General features: G+C 42.1%; 1 protein-coding gene across 1 annotated transcript in view; it reads right to left on the reverse strand.

Moving 5' to 3' along the window:
* Nucleotides 1–349: 349 nt before the first annotated feature.
* LHX5 (LIM homeobox 5) overlaps nt 350–13,346 on the reverse strand; it is a 77,622-nt gene continuing 64,625 nt past the window's right edge. Inside the window, exon 5 of the mRNA XM_068271490.1 lies at nt 350–717. Within this exon, the coding sequence (XP_068127591.1) occupies nt 350–717 (368 nt within the window). The remainder of the gene's footprint in view (nt 718–13,346) is intronic.

Here is a 13,346-nt window from a genome sequence, read left to right on the forward strand (position 1 = left end):
GGTGAATTTTGGTTTTAGTGCCATGTTGGTCCCAGTCATCTTCCTCATCCTGTTAGGTGGTCCAATGGTCTGGACGAGGCAGAAGGAGGCAGGTTGGAAGTTTGTCTTTTACTGTCAGGGAGGTGGCTTTTGGTTTTGTTTGTACTGCTTGCTTTTGGTTTTTCCATGACCCAAAAATGTCAGAGATATGTCTATTTTGAGCTCAGCAGGGCATAACGAGTTGAGGGGGATATGTTGTCTTCTACCCTTTGTAGGATCAAGTCTGTGTCCTATCAACTTCAAAATATGAAATGAATCCAGAGGAATGTTGATGGTAGTCAGTAAAGACAGTACTTTCCTTTGCTATTTATTACCATACCGTGCCTTCATTAATGTCAGGGTTCTGATGGGGTAAAGGACCACTGAAGCCACTATTGCTAGACATAGAAAATGGTGGACTTGGACCACTGCTGAAGACTTCTCCAGAAATGGGATGCAAGGAGCCGGTCATGCCAGGCTCTGGGCTGGGCGTGTCAGGGTGAGAAATCATGTCCGCATATCTTTGGTTTTCTGAAGGGTGGTGACCAGCTAGTGGGGGCTCAAGTGAACCAAGAGGAGTAGACCCAGGCCCTGAATTCTGAAGGTAGCTGGAATCTGCTGGTGACTGTGTCTGCGAGGATGGGGGGCCATGAGGGAAAAAGTCATAATTTCCACTTCCGTAGTAATCTGCTTGGTAATCTGTGAAAAGGAATAAAAACAGTTAAAACAAAGAACATTGTGAGAAAAGGAGTATGTTTTCAAAGAAAGATGTAAATATTAATTCCTATTTTCATCTGTTACGTTTGAGTAATAGTGTTATCTAAGCAATGAACAAACAACAACCATGAAGGCCCAACCTGCATGACCTACTCTCTGCTTTTCACCTTATTTTCTCCTAGCAAGTCTACTGCAGGCCTCGTACACTTGTTAGTACAGCACGATTTCTAGCATGAGAAGTCCTAAGCTCATCTTGGTGGCTGTCGTACACGAGATAGTGCCAGGGAGCAGCTCTTTTGTATGTTTCTTTGTGAATATGTAATTTATTCTGTCAATGTGGGGGAGTGCTACAGATAACGCCAGCCATAGGATTAAAGAGCAGATGACAAGCATATGAAAACTACATGGAGAAGAAAAGACAAAAAGAAAGAGAAGGGTAGAAGGCACAGCGAAAGCAGAACTTGTTTTGCATTAATTAAGACCAAGACAGGAAAGGTGAGAAATTCATTTTTTTCCTCACAACTTTCCTCAGCGGAAAAAAAACTGTTTTATTAAAAAAAAAAATAGAAAAAGGAATTAAGCAATTTAGGTGAGAAGAGACTTCGCTTGAGGGTAAGAGTGGCATCATACTGCAGTTTTTAACTCAGTGCTCATCCTAATGCTAAATATGTGTCTGCACTTTCCACTAATATACATTTATATATATAGATATATAATCATGCCAGTGTGTCTGTATGTACCTATATATTATAATGTAGATATTCATTGTGTGCATTCAGCTGCTGTTTGTTAATGTAAATGGGACATTATAATTGAAGAACAAGGTAATAGCCTTATGGGGGACCGATGATGCATATATTTGGAGTCTAGTATCACCTTACAGAGTGATCATGAAACTTATGACACACAAGATGCCCGCCCACACCCCTAGGCTGTTTATTATTGGTCTATACCATCATGTGTGGGGCCAGATTCACTTTGCAGGTGCATCATATACCAAAATACTAACCTAGCCCCCATTTAACATGACACGACCCAAAGCTATGCTGCATCACACAGCTATAAGACTGGATTTGTACGAGAATGCATTGTTACCTGAATTCATTGTGATGTAGTAAAATAATAACTATGCTGTATTTGTATACATGCTTACAGGTGTGAATGAGGCCCGAGTCTCTGTTGACTACAGTAGCATTCGTGAAGCAAAGAAAAGTCTATCCACAGCCGTAAGTCATTCCATTTTCTCTACACATATAGCTAACAATTCTAAAGTCCTACCCAGTATGCTATTACCTATTATACTGTTTGATTATGCAATTAGTATTCTATTCCCCTCAAGAATGCAATGGCAACACATTCTGTGGAGTTAGAATACAGTATTCCCACAGGAGATAGAATATCTGTAATATCCCTATCCTGGCTGGGTGCAACCAACTTATTATATAAAATCCACCCCCAACCCCACCACCACCCACACACAAATGCACAGGCATGCAAAGGTGGTCCAAAAGGGGAAATTTAATAGGTGTGGTTTTGAAAGGAAAGAGACAAGGAGTGGGATGGGTGGCATACATTGAGATAAAGTGGCATCTATACATGGCACAGATGGCACATGCTGTACAGGAAACAGTGCATGTGGTGGTGACAGTGGCATGTGGTTGGACATGGCAATAATGTAAATAGAGTCCCTGGGTACAGCTGACTTTCTAATAGTGGCAGCTCTAGACAAGAGCCTCCAGTGGTGCCACCTATAAGCACTTGCTGTGGCAAATGGGAAACCTGGCCCTGACCTTCTGCCTTTTTTAAAAACATAAACCAGTCTGAAATAGGAAACTGGGTGACTCACAATGCAAAACAATATCCTATTTTTTACTTTCAGTGGCTAAGGCTTTGCGCTCCCCTACACCAGGTTATGTGTCTTTTAGCACTGACCTTGGCTATAAGTGTTTTCTGAATGGCAGACCTTACCATAAATTTCAGCTTTGTGTATCTCACGACGCACAGTTTTTGCGAGAGGACCTTTCCGGGGTGATAATTCAATTCCGCAGTAATTTTTGAAGCTGTGTAATATAGCAGTGGCTATGTTATGTGTATATTATCTCTGTATGCATGTTTTCACTTGCTACCTCCATTCCCATACCTGAGTTAGGTTGCTATGTTTGGCCAATAGCGTTATTCTTGAGACTGTTACCCTCCTTAAAATAATTGTGTGGCTATTTTTAACTAATGTACCTGCAGTTTGTACACTTGCTTGGACACTGCAATGCTAACAGTTAATGGGCCTGATTCTATTCACTTTTCCTCCCACGTTTTCTCCTAGGTGATATTTTCACATCCTATCAATAAAATGTCTTTTAAGCCACCAGCAAGCAAGAAAATACTCTGAATAATTTTAACAGTACTTATTCGCCTACTTTTTGGTACTTTTCCAATTGCAGACTGCTGAAAAGTTATTTTAAAAAGAAGATAAAAATTATCTCCTAGAAGAAAACTTGAGAGAAAAAGTAAAGGTGACCACTAACTGTCCAATTTCTAGCGAAAAATCGTTCGAGCGATCAGAAATTCTGATCGGACAAAAAATCGTTCTCTACACCATCAACTAACCAATCTTTGCTTCCTATCTATCACGACCACCAAGAAAATCCAGATTTTCATTCGACGAAAATTCATTCGGGCGACATTTTTTTCACTCGTTCATAATCGATTGAGTCCACCAATGGAGATTATTTACAACCAATCCGATCAGAATTTCTGATCGCTCGAACGATTTTTTGCTAGAAATTGGACCGTTAATGGCCAGCTTTAATATAATTGGGCCCAATCAATCTATCCAGACTTGTATTGTTATAGTTTTACAGTATTAGAATTTAAATAGTTTATATGTGTCATTATATTTGTTTTTTTTTTTCGTTACTGTAATTTTTTGCCCCTGTTATTTTTACTGTCTATTAATTCTCTCTCTCTCTCTTCTGTCTATCTATCTGTCTATCTATCTATCTATCTATCTATCTATCTATCTATCTATCTATCTATCTATCTATCTATCTATCAATCTATGTGTCTGTCTTTCTATATATATGTGTGTGTGTGTGTGTATACTAAAAAGAGTCAAGTCCTTGACTCCTCTAGGTATCATGTCTGTTTTTTTTATTTATCATTTAATAGGCCAAGTATCTTTGTGTGCTGCTGCTGATGTTCGGTGTAATTCCTTACCACGCTAGTATTCTCCGATGCAATGAAATAAACACCTCCCATAATACTAGCCCATCTCAGGTCAGTGCACTCATACCCTAATTAATGGTAAATAATAAGCCAAACACTTAGCAGAAATAAATCACCCAGATAGCAGAAAGAAATCCATTTGCAAGTGTGGCAAGGCATTAAGTGAGCTGGGCTTGTTGGGCTGCATGAGGAGGAGCTGGAGAATACAAAGATGCAGGGAGGGGAGCAGATGGGAAAATAATTACTTTTTAGGCTACTTATTACACAATGAAAAAAATGCACTATGAATGAATGGAAATATATCTTGTAGCATATTGATGGCACAATAACGTCAGTGATGTGTATTCTAAAATACTTATAAAATAGGATAATAAAAAAAAAAAATTCAGGTAATGAAGATCCAATCATTTATCACCGCATACAAAATAAGACAAAACAAAACAGCAAAATTCTCTATCTTTACGGAGTAAAACGAAATGCAAAGCAGGCCGGAGCGTGAAAGGAACCACAGGCCAGAATTAGTATCTTTTTAATTGAATTTACGACTAAATCACCTACAGGAGTAGGAATAAAGCCACGTATTTGGATTCTTTTGTTTTGCTCTTTGCTTAGAGTGAAAGAGCCGATTCTGTAATCTCTTGACATACAAATCTATTGAGGGCACAGAATGCATAGCTCTTGGTAAACAGACATCCCCATTCATACAGCTCGGAGAAACAAGACACATCTAACTTGTAACAGATCACAAAGACGTGGGAAGGGGGGTGATGGATGGAAAAGAGGGGAAATCAGGGATTCTGGGAAGGCGGGCAGGGATGTAGACAAGTTTGAAGGAGGGACATATATTCCGGGGGTGGGGGGGGGAAGATGCTTAAACAGACAGACGACGGAGTTAGTGTACAGGGGGAAAACAAACACGGGGAGGCAAGACGAGAGAGAGATATAACTTAATGGACATAGATATAAATCATTATGTTTCCTACAAGCCATCTAAACTTTCAAACAAGCTGTTGGGAAATTCATATGAGATTATTGCAACCTGGCTAATAAAAGCAAAATAACGATGTTACCCTTAATTGCTCTCGTACAGTTTTTATTAGACTCTTTGATTTCAGGCAATTTCTGTCATCTTGATCAAACTTCCCTAAGGGCCCTTTTCCACTGAGAGCGATTTGCTAAAAATCGCAAAATGCTAGCGATTTTTAAATCGCTAGGGTTGCTACTTTAACATAGGAATCGTGAAAAGTTTTTTCCAGTATCGCAATTCAATTTTCTGCAAATCACAATCTCTTTTTGGAGCAATTTTACCTGTGATTGTGCTTTATGTTAAAAGATAAATGCAAAATCGCCATTGCATAACAAAATTGATGAAAAATCCAAATCACTTGCGTTTGTGTTTCCTAGTGGAAAAGAGCCCTTATAGCTATAGATTTTCTCGGAATCGCTAAATCAAGTTCGCTTAATCACATGGGTAGACTCAGACATGGCAAAAAAAAAAAAAATCTCAAAAAGCAGTTCAGTTGTTCTGTACTGCCCTGAACAGTACAAAATTATGTGCTGAAGCAGTCTTGAATAATATTCAGTTTTTCCTGAAATCCAGTCAAATTCAGAGAGTCAGTTATGCTCATCTACTGGTATTTTGGCTGGGGAGGATAGGCTACAAGTCAGATATGGTCATTGCTGAACTGTGTAAGACCATCTCTAGGCTGGCCCTAAGCTCCCCAATTTACAGGTGAGTTTCTCTAGAGATAACTGTGAGCTCTGCCATCATTTCTGGGGAATAATGAAGGCTTGTATATAAGGTAGGTATGTTGCACTACTGGTTGAGATAAAATCTCAGTCAATGATCATGGGTTGTTACTTTTTATCCCCATACAGTGATAATTCAATTATGCATGCATTAAAAGGACTGCCAATTCAGATGAAGAAAGTCACATTGGATCTTATTACTAGAGTAGATCATTATTTTATTTTTCATTGATACATATGAAAACTATGTGAAAGTAAAAGATTCCCAGATTTTGGAATAAAAAAATATTGAAAAGGACCAAAAGAAAATTTGAAGAAGGTCACACAATAACTACACAGGATTCAGAAAGCCCGAGGAGGATCCACCCAGACAGCTGTAAGGAAAGGTGGAGCAGTTGCACATAGCAATGACTATGAAACAAGCATTTTGATTGGTTGCTGTGAGCAACTGCTCTACTTTTGCTCAGATTTTCTTTGCATCTGTCTGTTCCACTGCTATAATAGTTTCGGGGCGGTTGGTCAACGATTGTCATTTATTTTTTTAGTGCTCTGATGAATTTACCAGTCTGACTCTTATCTATATTGCCTTGAATGAAGGAAAAAGGAGCAGGCTGGAGTGTAAGAGAAGGCCTTTTGTTGAATCTTCCTGCCTGCTCATAATGCATGTGACAATAACACCGTGCAGATGCGACGTGAGACAGGAGACGTGAATATGCACACGGAGCTAGCAGTGAAAGATGCAAAAGACGGGATTGATATCATCCACCGCTGCATTTTACTGCTCTGGGAATATTATTAATGTCTGGGTTTCAGGGGCACATGACATAAATTATAATTGCAGTGGGTAAATTGTGAATCAGAAGAAGGAGAAAACAAACAGAGAAAGGCAGGGTACCCTGCTCTCTCCAATCACCCTCCATATGTTCCAAGAATGTGAAGGTAATTGGAACAACTGTTGTCTGAATAAGGTACAAAGAAAGCAGCTGTGCTATTGTCCCCTACAACACTACAGAGAGAGACAGAGAGAGGGAGAGGGGAGTAAAGGAGGGGGTGCTGAAAGAGGGGAGAACAGGAAGATGAAGAGCAAGCCACGGGGAGAACCAGGAGTGGGCATGTCTTAGCCACAATAACGTGCATTTCTTACTTTTTACTTGCCACACCACAAAAACTTAGGAGGAACATGGAAGGAGACCTTTAAAGTGTTGATGATTGCAATACGAGAAGGAGGTGGTTATGGTGGTGGTTACAGGATTGAAAGGAAAAAAGGGGATTAAATAGACCTCAGGAAGAAACCTTGCGAAAATCCTTCTCGTGGAGGCTTTGCAATCATTTAATCTTTGAAAATGAGGTTTCTGGGTAGGGCAAAGGTAGTTTAGGGATAAAGAAAACCAAAATCCTCTACTATCCCTTAAATAGGCAATGATAGAGGTCAACTTGAGAAATGTCATGCATCACACAGAAAAATGTATTACATTATTGACCCCTTCAGCAAAGAAAAGGTTAGAAGGCTAGCCAGCTTCAGACTATGTAGATGCTTCACACACGAGCACTTCTGGACTATTCAGATGGAAAATCATGCAGGTAGTTGCTTCTGCTGAAAAGCTTAGTTTCCGAAGGATTTTCCCTCCCAGACAAAAAAATGTTTACGGTAGATTAATAAATATGCTAGGAATGATAACACCAATCTTTATTTCTGCATCTAAAAACTTAATTTCAAGGACACCTGAAGTAGTAGGAATATGAAACAAGTCATTCCTAGCCTTTTTTCATGACTGTTGTGCTAATTCTCTGCCTTTAATACTTTCGGAAAGGATGTCAGGCAGATCACATGTTTTCTTGTTGCAAAGGCATAACCCATCCTCAAAACAGGTGTCTGCAGCACTGGGAGTTTGGGTGCTGTGCACAGTTAAATCACATACTTTGGCAAAACACTGGTGGGATGGGTGCCCAGGGCGGATGCTGAGAGTTTTATGAATGTGAGGTTGGTGGCCTGAGAAATTAATGGCAGGAGGGTGTTGATAGGATGGTGGAGATGAAGCAGAAGGGTCAGACAATCATGCCAAAAGGTGAGTATTGGTTAGGGGTACGTACAGTGGGTTGCAAAAGTATTCGGCCTCCTTGAAGTTTTCCAGATTTTGTCACATTACTGCCACAAACATGAATCAATTTTAGTGGAATTCCACGTGAAAGACCTACACAAAGTGCTGTACACGGGAGAAGTGGATCAAAAATCATACATGATTCAATTTTTTTTTTACAAATAAATAACTGCGAAGTGGGGTGTGCGTAATTATTCAGCCCCCTGAGTCAATATTTTGTAGAACCACCTTTTGCTGCAATTACAGCTGCCAGTATTTTAGGGTATGTCTCTACCAGCTTTGCACATCTAGAGACTGAAATCCTTGCCCATTCTTCTTTGCAAAACAGCTCCAGCTCAGTCAGATTAGATGGACAGTGTTTGTGAACAGCAGTTTTCAGATCTAGCCACAGATTCTCGATTGGATTTAGATCTGGACTTTGACTGGGCCATTCTAACACATAGATATGTTTTGTTTTAAACCATTCCATTGTTGCCCTGGCTTTATGTTTAGGGTCATTGTCCTGCTAGAAGGTGAACCTCCACCCCAGTCTCAAGCCTTTTGCAGTCTCCAGGACGTTTTCTTCCAAGTTTGCCCTGTATTTGGCTCCATCCATCTTCCCATCAACTCTGACCAGCTTCCCTGTCCCTGCTGAAGAGATGCACCCCCCGAGCATGATGCTTCCACCACAATATTTGACAGTGGGGTTGGTGTGTTCAGAGTGATGTGCAGTGTTAGTTTTCTGCCACACATAGCGTTTTGCATTTTGGCCAAAAAGTTCCATTTTGGTCTCATCTGACCAGAGCACCTTCTTCCACATGGTTGCTGTGTCCCCCACATGGCTTGTGGCAAACTGCAAACGGGACTTCTTATGCTTTCTGTTAACAATGGCTTTCTTCTTGCCACTTTGTACAGTGCATGACTAATAGTTGTCCTATGGACAGAGTGTCTCACCTGAGCTGTAGATCTCTGCAGCTCGTCCAGAGTCACCATGGACCTCTTGACTGCATTTCTGATCAGCGCTCTCCTTGTTCGGCCTGTGAGTTTAGGTGGATGGCCTTGTCTTGGTAGGTTTACAGTTGTGCCATACTCCTTCCATTTCTGAATGATCACTTGAACAGTACTCCGTGGGATGTTCAAGGCTTTGGAAATCTTTTTGTAGCCTAAGCCTGCTTTAAATTTCTCAATAACTTGATCCCTGACCTGTCTTGTGTGTTCTTTGGACTTCACGGTGTTGTTGCTCCCAATATTCTCTTAGCCAACCCCTGAGGCCCTCACAGAGCAGCTGTATTTGTACTGACATTAGATTACACACAGGTGCACTCTATTTAGTCATTAGCACTCATCAGGCAATGTCTATAGGCAACTGACTGCACCCATATCAAAGGGGGCCGAATAATTATGCACACTCCACTTTGCAGTTATTTATTTGTAAAAAATGTTTGGAATCAGGTATGATTTTCGTTCCACTTCTCACGTGTACACCACTTTGTGTTGGTATTTCATGTGGAATTCTAATAAAATTGATTCATGTTTGTTGCAGTAATGTGACAATATGTGGAAAACTTCAAGGGGGCTGAATACTTTTGCAACCCACTGTATCTATTGGGAGGGTTATTATTGTCAAAGGTAATGAAAGGTTTATTTTGTTAGTGTTTAGAGTTAAGGTATGCAACCAGGAAAAGTAATTTTGTCAGCTAAGAAGCCAAAAAGGAAAAGGGAGTTGTAGTAAGAAAGTGATAGATTTTAGCTCTGGCATACTTCAATAACTGTGTCATTGAGCAAAAACATTAAAACAGTTAAAACTTAAAAAGTAATTTTAAACATAAAATAAAACTGTAGAATATCTTAAAAAGTCATTTTTAGGAGAAGGAGAAGGAAGATAGATACAATTGTTTATTTCATTAGTTTAGTTTCGCCTCGGGTGTCCTTTAAAACACTACATGATCCTGAACTGATCAAACAAACCACCAATGTCTAATGAAGCCGTACACTAAATGTTTCCATTACAACAATTCCATTCATGTCTAAGTATATATCTACAGTATTTGGCATAACAGAACCAAGATAATAAATATAAGCACCACAGGCTGTCAGCCTCCACAGTTGTAGAAACAAAACAACTTCCCTGTACAACACAAAAGCCATCTAGGGGTTGAGTCACAAAACTTATCGAATACATTACCCTGACTTACTTACTTCTCATTACTTCTATCAAGTAAGTTTTGAAATACCTTCAAGCAAACAAATAACTCAAAATAAAGTGTTCCTAATTAACTTAACCTCAACTTTACTTTTCTCGCTTTATTTAGTACAGCTTTGCTTGCTGAATGCTGAATATTTCATATAAAGTGAAAATCAGGTATGGTGAGATAATTCATAAGTTTGGTGACTCAGCTCTCCAGTCTTCTATTCTAGAAGAAATTAATTGCCGTACAACACATTATCACCGTGTGTCTAAACATTGCACTTAAAGGATATCTGAACTGAGAAGAATATGTAGGCTACCATATTTATTTATTTTCTTTTAAGCAATACCTGTTGCCTGGCTTTCCTGAGGATCCTCTGCCTTTAATACTTCTAGCCATAGACCCTGAACAAGCATGCAGCAAATCAGGTGTTTCCAGTGGTGTAGCAATAGGGGTTGCAGAGGTAGCGACCGCATCGGGCCCTTGGGCCCTTCCTCAACCAGAGTATTAGCTGTTTATTGGTCCTGTGCTGGTAATAATCACTTTTATAGATGCTTTGAATAGTAACAATCATTAACAAACTGTTCCCCATCCCCTTCTTGCACCTCTAATACTGTGGATGACCTTGGCAGGTTTTGTTGCGCCGTATCAGGTGTTACGTATAGAGTGCTGGGGGAGGGGCAATGTAAACCTCGCACCAGGGGCCATAGCTCCATAGCTACGCCACTGGGTGTTTCTGACATTATTGTCAGAACTGATAGGATTCGCTGTATGCTTGTTTCAGGTGTGTGATTCAGACATGACTGCAGCTAAGAATATTAGGGCTGCCAGGCAGCTGGTATTGTTTAAAAGGAAATAAATATGAAAGCCTCCATATTCTTCTCACTTCAGTTATCCTTTAATTCAGGGCCTTACAGTGGCACTTTTTTCTCACACACATAGTAAAGCTGAAGTCAGAGTTGTCAAACAAGACACATGGCAAAAGGCATGAGACAATACACTTTTCATGCAAAACATTTTTCCTGCCCTTATTATTATTAGTTTGATTTATATAGCGCCAGGATCTTACGTGGCACTTGATCCTTATCATGTACAGTCACAGGGCAAGGCAAATCAGAGTGTTTCCAAAGATAAGTGTGGAGAACTTTGTCTCCCAGACGTTCTCCAACACAATGTACCAAAACCCAACAATGACACATTACTATAACATGAACAGGGCAGTTTCTAGGTTAAATTTCACCAAGTTCGAGAGTCAAAAAATATGCCCCCCCCCCCAACCCTTCCCCTCCCCCCCAACCCTTCCCCTCCCCCCCCCCCCTCTTACTTCCCCCAAATCAGAGCTGCTAAGTGAAATCATGTCAAAAGGCTTCTTGAAACCAACTCACCATTTTCCATTTTTTTTAATTTGCTGGGCTGCATGCTGGGGGCTGAGCAGGGTGCTATGCTGGGGGCTGTGCAGGGTGCTATGCTGGGCTGCATGCTGGGGGCTGTGCAGGGTGCTATGCTGGGCTGGGTGCTGGGGCTCTGCAGGGATCTATGCTGGGCTGGGTGCTGGGCCTCTGCAGGGTGCTATGCTGGGCTGCATGCTGGGGCTCTGCAGGGTGCTATGCTGGGCTGCATGCTGGGGGATGTGCAGGGTGCTGCAGAGGCGTAGCTAGGGTTTTCAGCGCCCGGGGACAAAGACTATTAATGCGCCCCCTAAGGTGAAGGGTCGTGACCAAATGTGGGCGTGGTTATGGGTACTCCACATTTGGTCACGCCCCTTCAAATGTACATGGAGGTTAGCAGGCTCACGCTCACCCACCCTCCCTCAGTATGTACCTTCCAGCATGTTCCAAGACAAATTCAGCAATCATGAGCCACCCCCGAACCCCCATCAAGACAAATTCCGCAATCATGAGCAAACATGAGGCCCCCAACAAGACAAATTTAGCAATCCTGAGGCCCCCAACAAGACAAATTCAGCAATCATGAGGCCCCTAACAAGACAAATTCAGCAATCATGAGGCCCCTAACAAGACAAATTCAGCGATCTTGAGGCCCCCAACAAATCATGAGGCCCCCAACAAGACAAATTCAGTAACCATGAGGCCCCCAACAAGACAAATTCAGCAGTCATGAGGCACATAAATAGACAGCATTTCACATAAATAGGCAGAATGTCCCCTTAATATGGTAGACACCTCTCACCTGGCAGCAGTTCCCCAAAATACACTCAATCTGACAGCAGTGCTTGCCCAAAAATAGGTAGCCCCAGGTCTATAGGTGTCCCCAGAATAGGTGGCCAGCAGTATAGATGTCCCCAGAACAGGTAGCCAGGGGTAGAGATGTCCACAGAACAGGTAGCCAGGGGTATATGTGCCCAGTATATGTAGGCAGGGGTATGTGTCCCCAGTATATGTAGCCAGAGGTATATGTGCCCAGTATATGTAGCCAGGGGTATAAATGCCCAGTATATGTAGCCAGGGGTATATGTACCCAGTATATGTAGTTAGGGGTATATGTGCCCAGTATATGTAGGCAGGGGTATATGTGCCCAGAGTAGGTAGCCAGGGGTATATGCCCAGTATATGTAGTTAGGAGTATATGTGCCCAGTATATGTAGGCAGGGGTATATGTGCCCAGAGTAGGTAGCCAGGGGTATATGTGCCCAGGGTAGGTAGCCAGGGGTATATGCCCAGTATATGTAGGCAGGGGTATATGTGCCCAGAGTAGGTAGGCAGGGGTATATGTGCCCAGAGTAGGTAGCCAGGGGTATATGTGCCCAGAGTAGGTAGCCAGGGGTATATGCCCAGTATATATAGGCAGGGGTATATGTGCCCAGAGTAGGTAGCCAGGGGTATATGTGCCCAGAGTAGGTAGCCAGGGGTATATGTGCCCAGAGTAGGTAGCCAGGGGTATATGCCCAGTATATGTAGGCAGGGGTATATGTGCCCAGAGTAGGTAGCCAGGGCTATATGTGCCCAGAGTAGGTAGCCAGGGGTATATGCCCAGTATATGTAGGCAGGGGTATATGTGCCCAGAGTAGGTAGCCAGGGGTATATGTGCCCAGAGTAGGTAGCCAGGGGTATATGTGCCCAGAGTAGGTAGCCAGGGGTATATGTGCCCAGAGTAGGTAGCCAGGGGTATATGCCCAGTATATGTAGGCAGGGGTATATGTGCCCAGAGTAGGTAGCCAGGGGTATATGTGCCCAGAGTAGGTAGCCAGGGGTATATGCCCAGTATATGTAGGCAGGGGTATATGTGCCCAGAGTAGGTAGCCAGGTCAGGTGTCCCCCTCCCCAGCAGGAGGGGAGCAGCGCAGAGAAGAGCTGCTCTCCCTTCCTCGCTCTCCCCTCCAATGTCCGGGTGGCTCAGGCTGGCAGCGGCGGGC

Source organism: Hyperolius riggenbachi, chromosome 1, assembly GCF_040937935.1.
Source record: "Hyperolius riggenbachi isolate aHypRig1 chromosome 1, aHypRig1.pri, whole genome shotgun sequence".
In the NCBI taxonomy this organism is placed as follows: Eukaryota; Metazoa; Chordata; class Amphibia; order Anura; family Hyperoliidae; genus Hyperolius; species Hyperolius riggenbachi.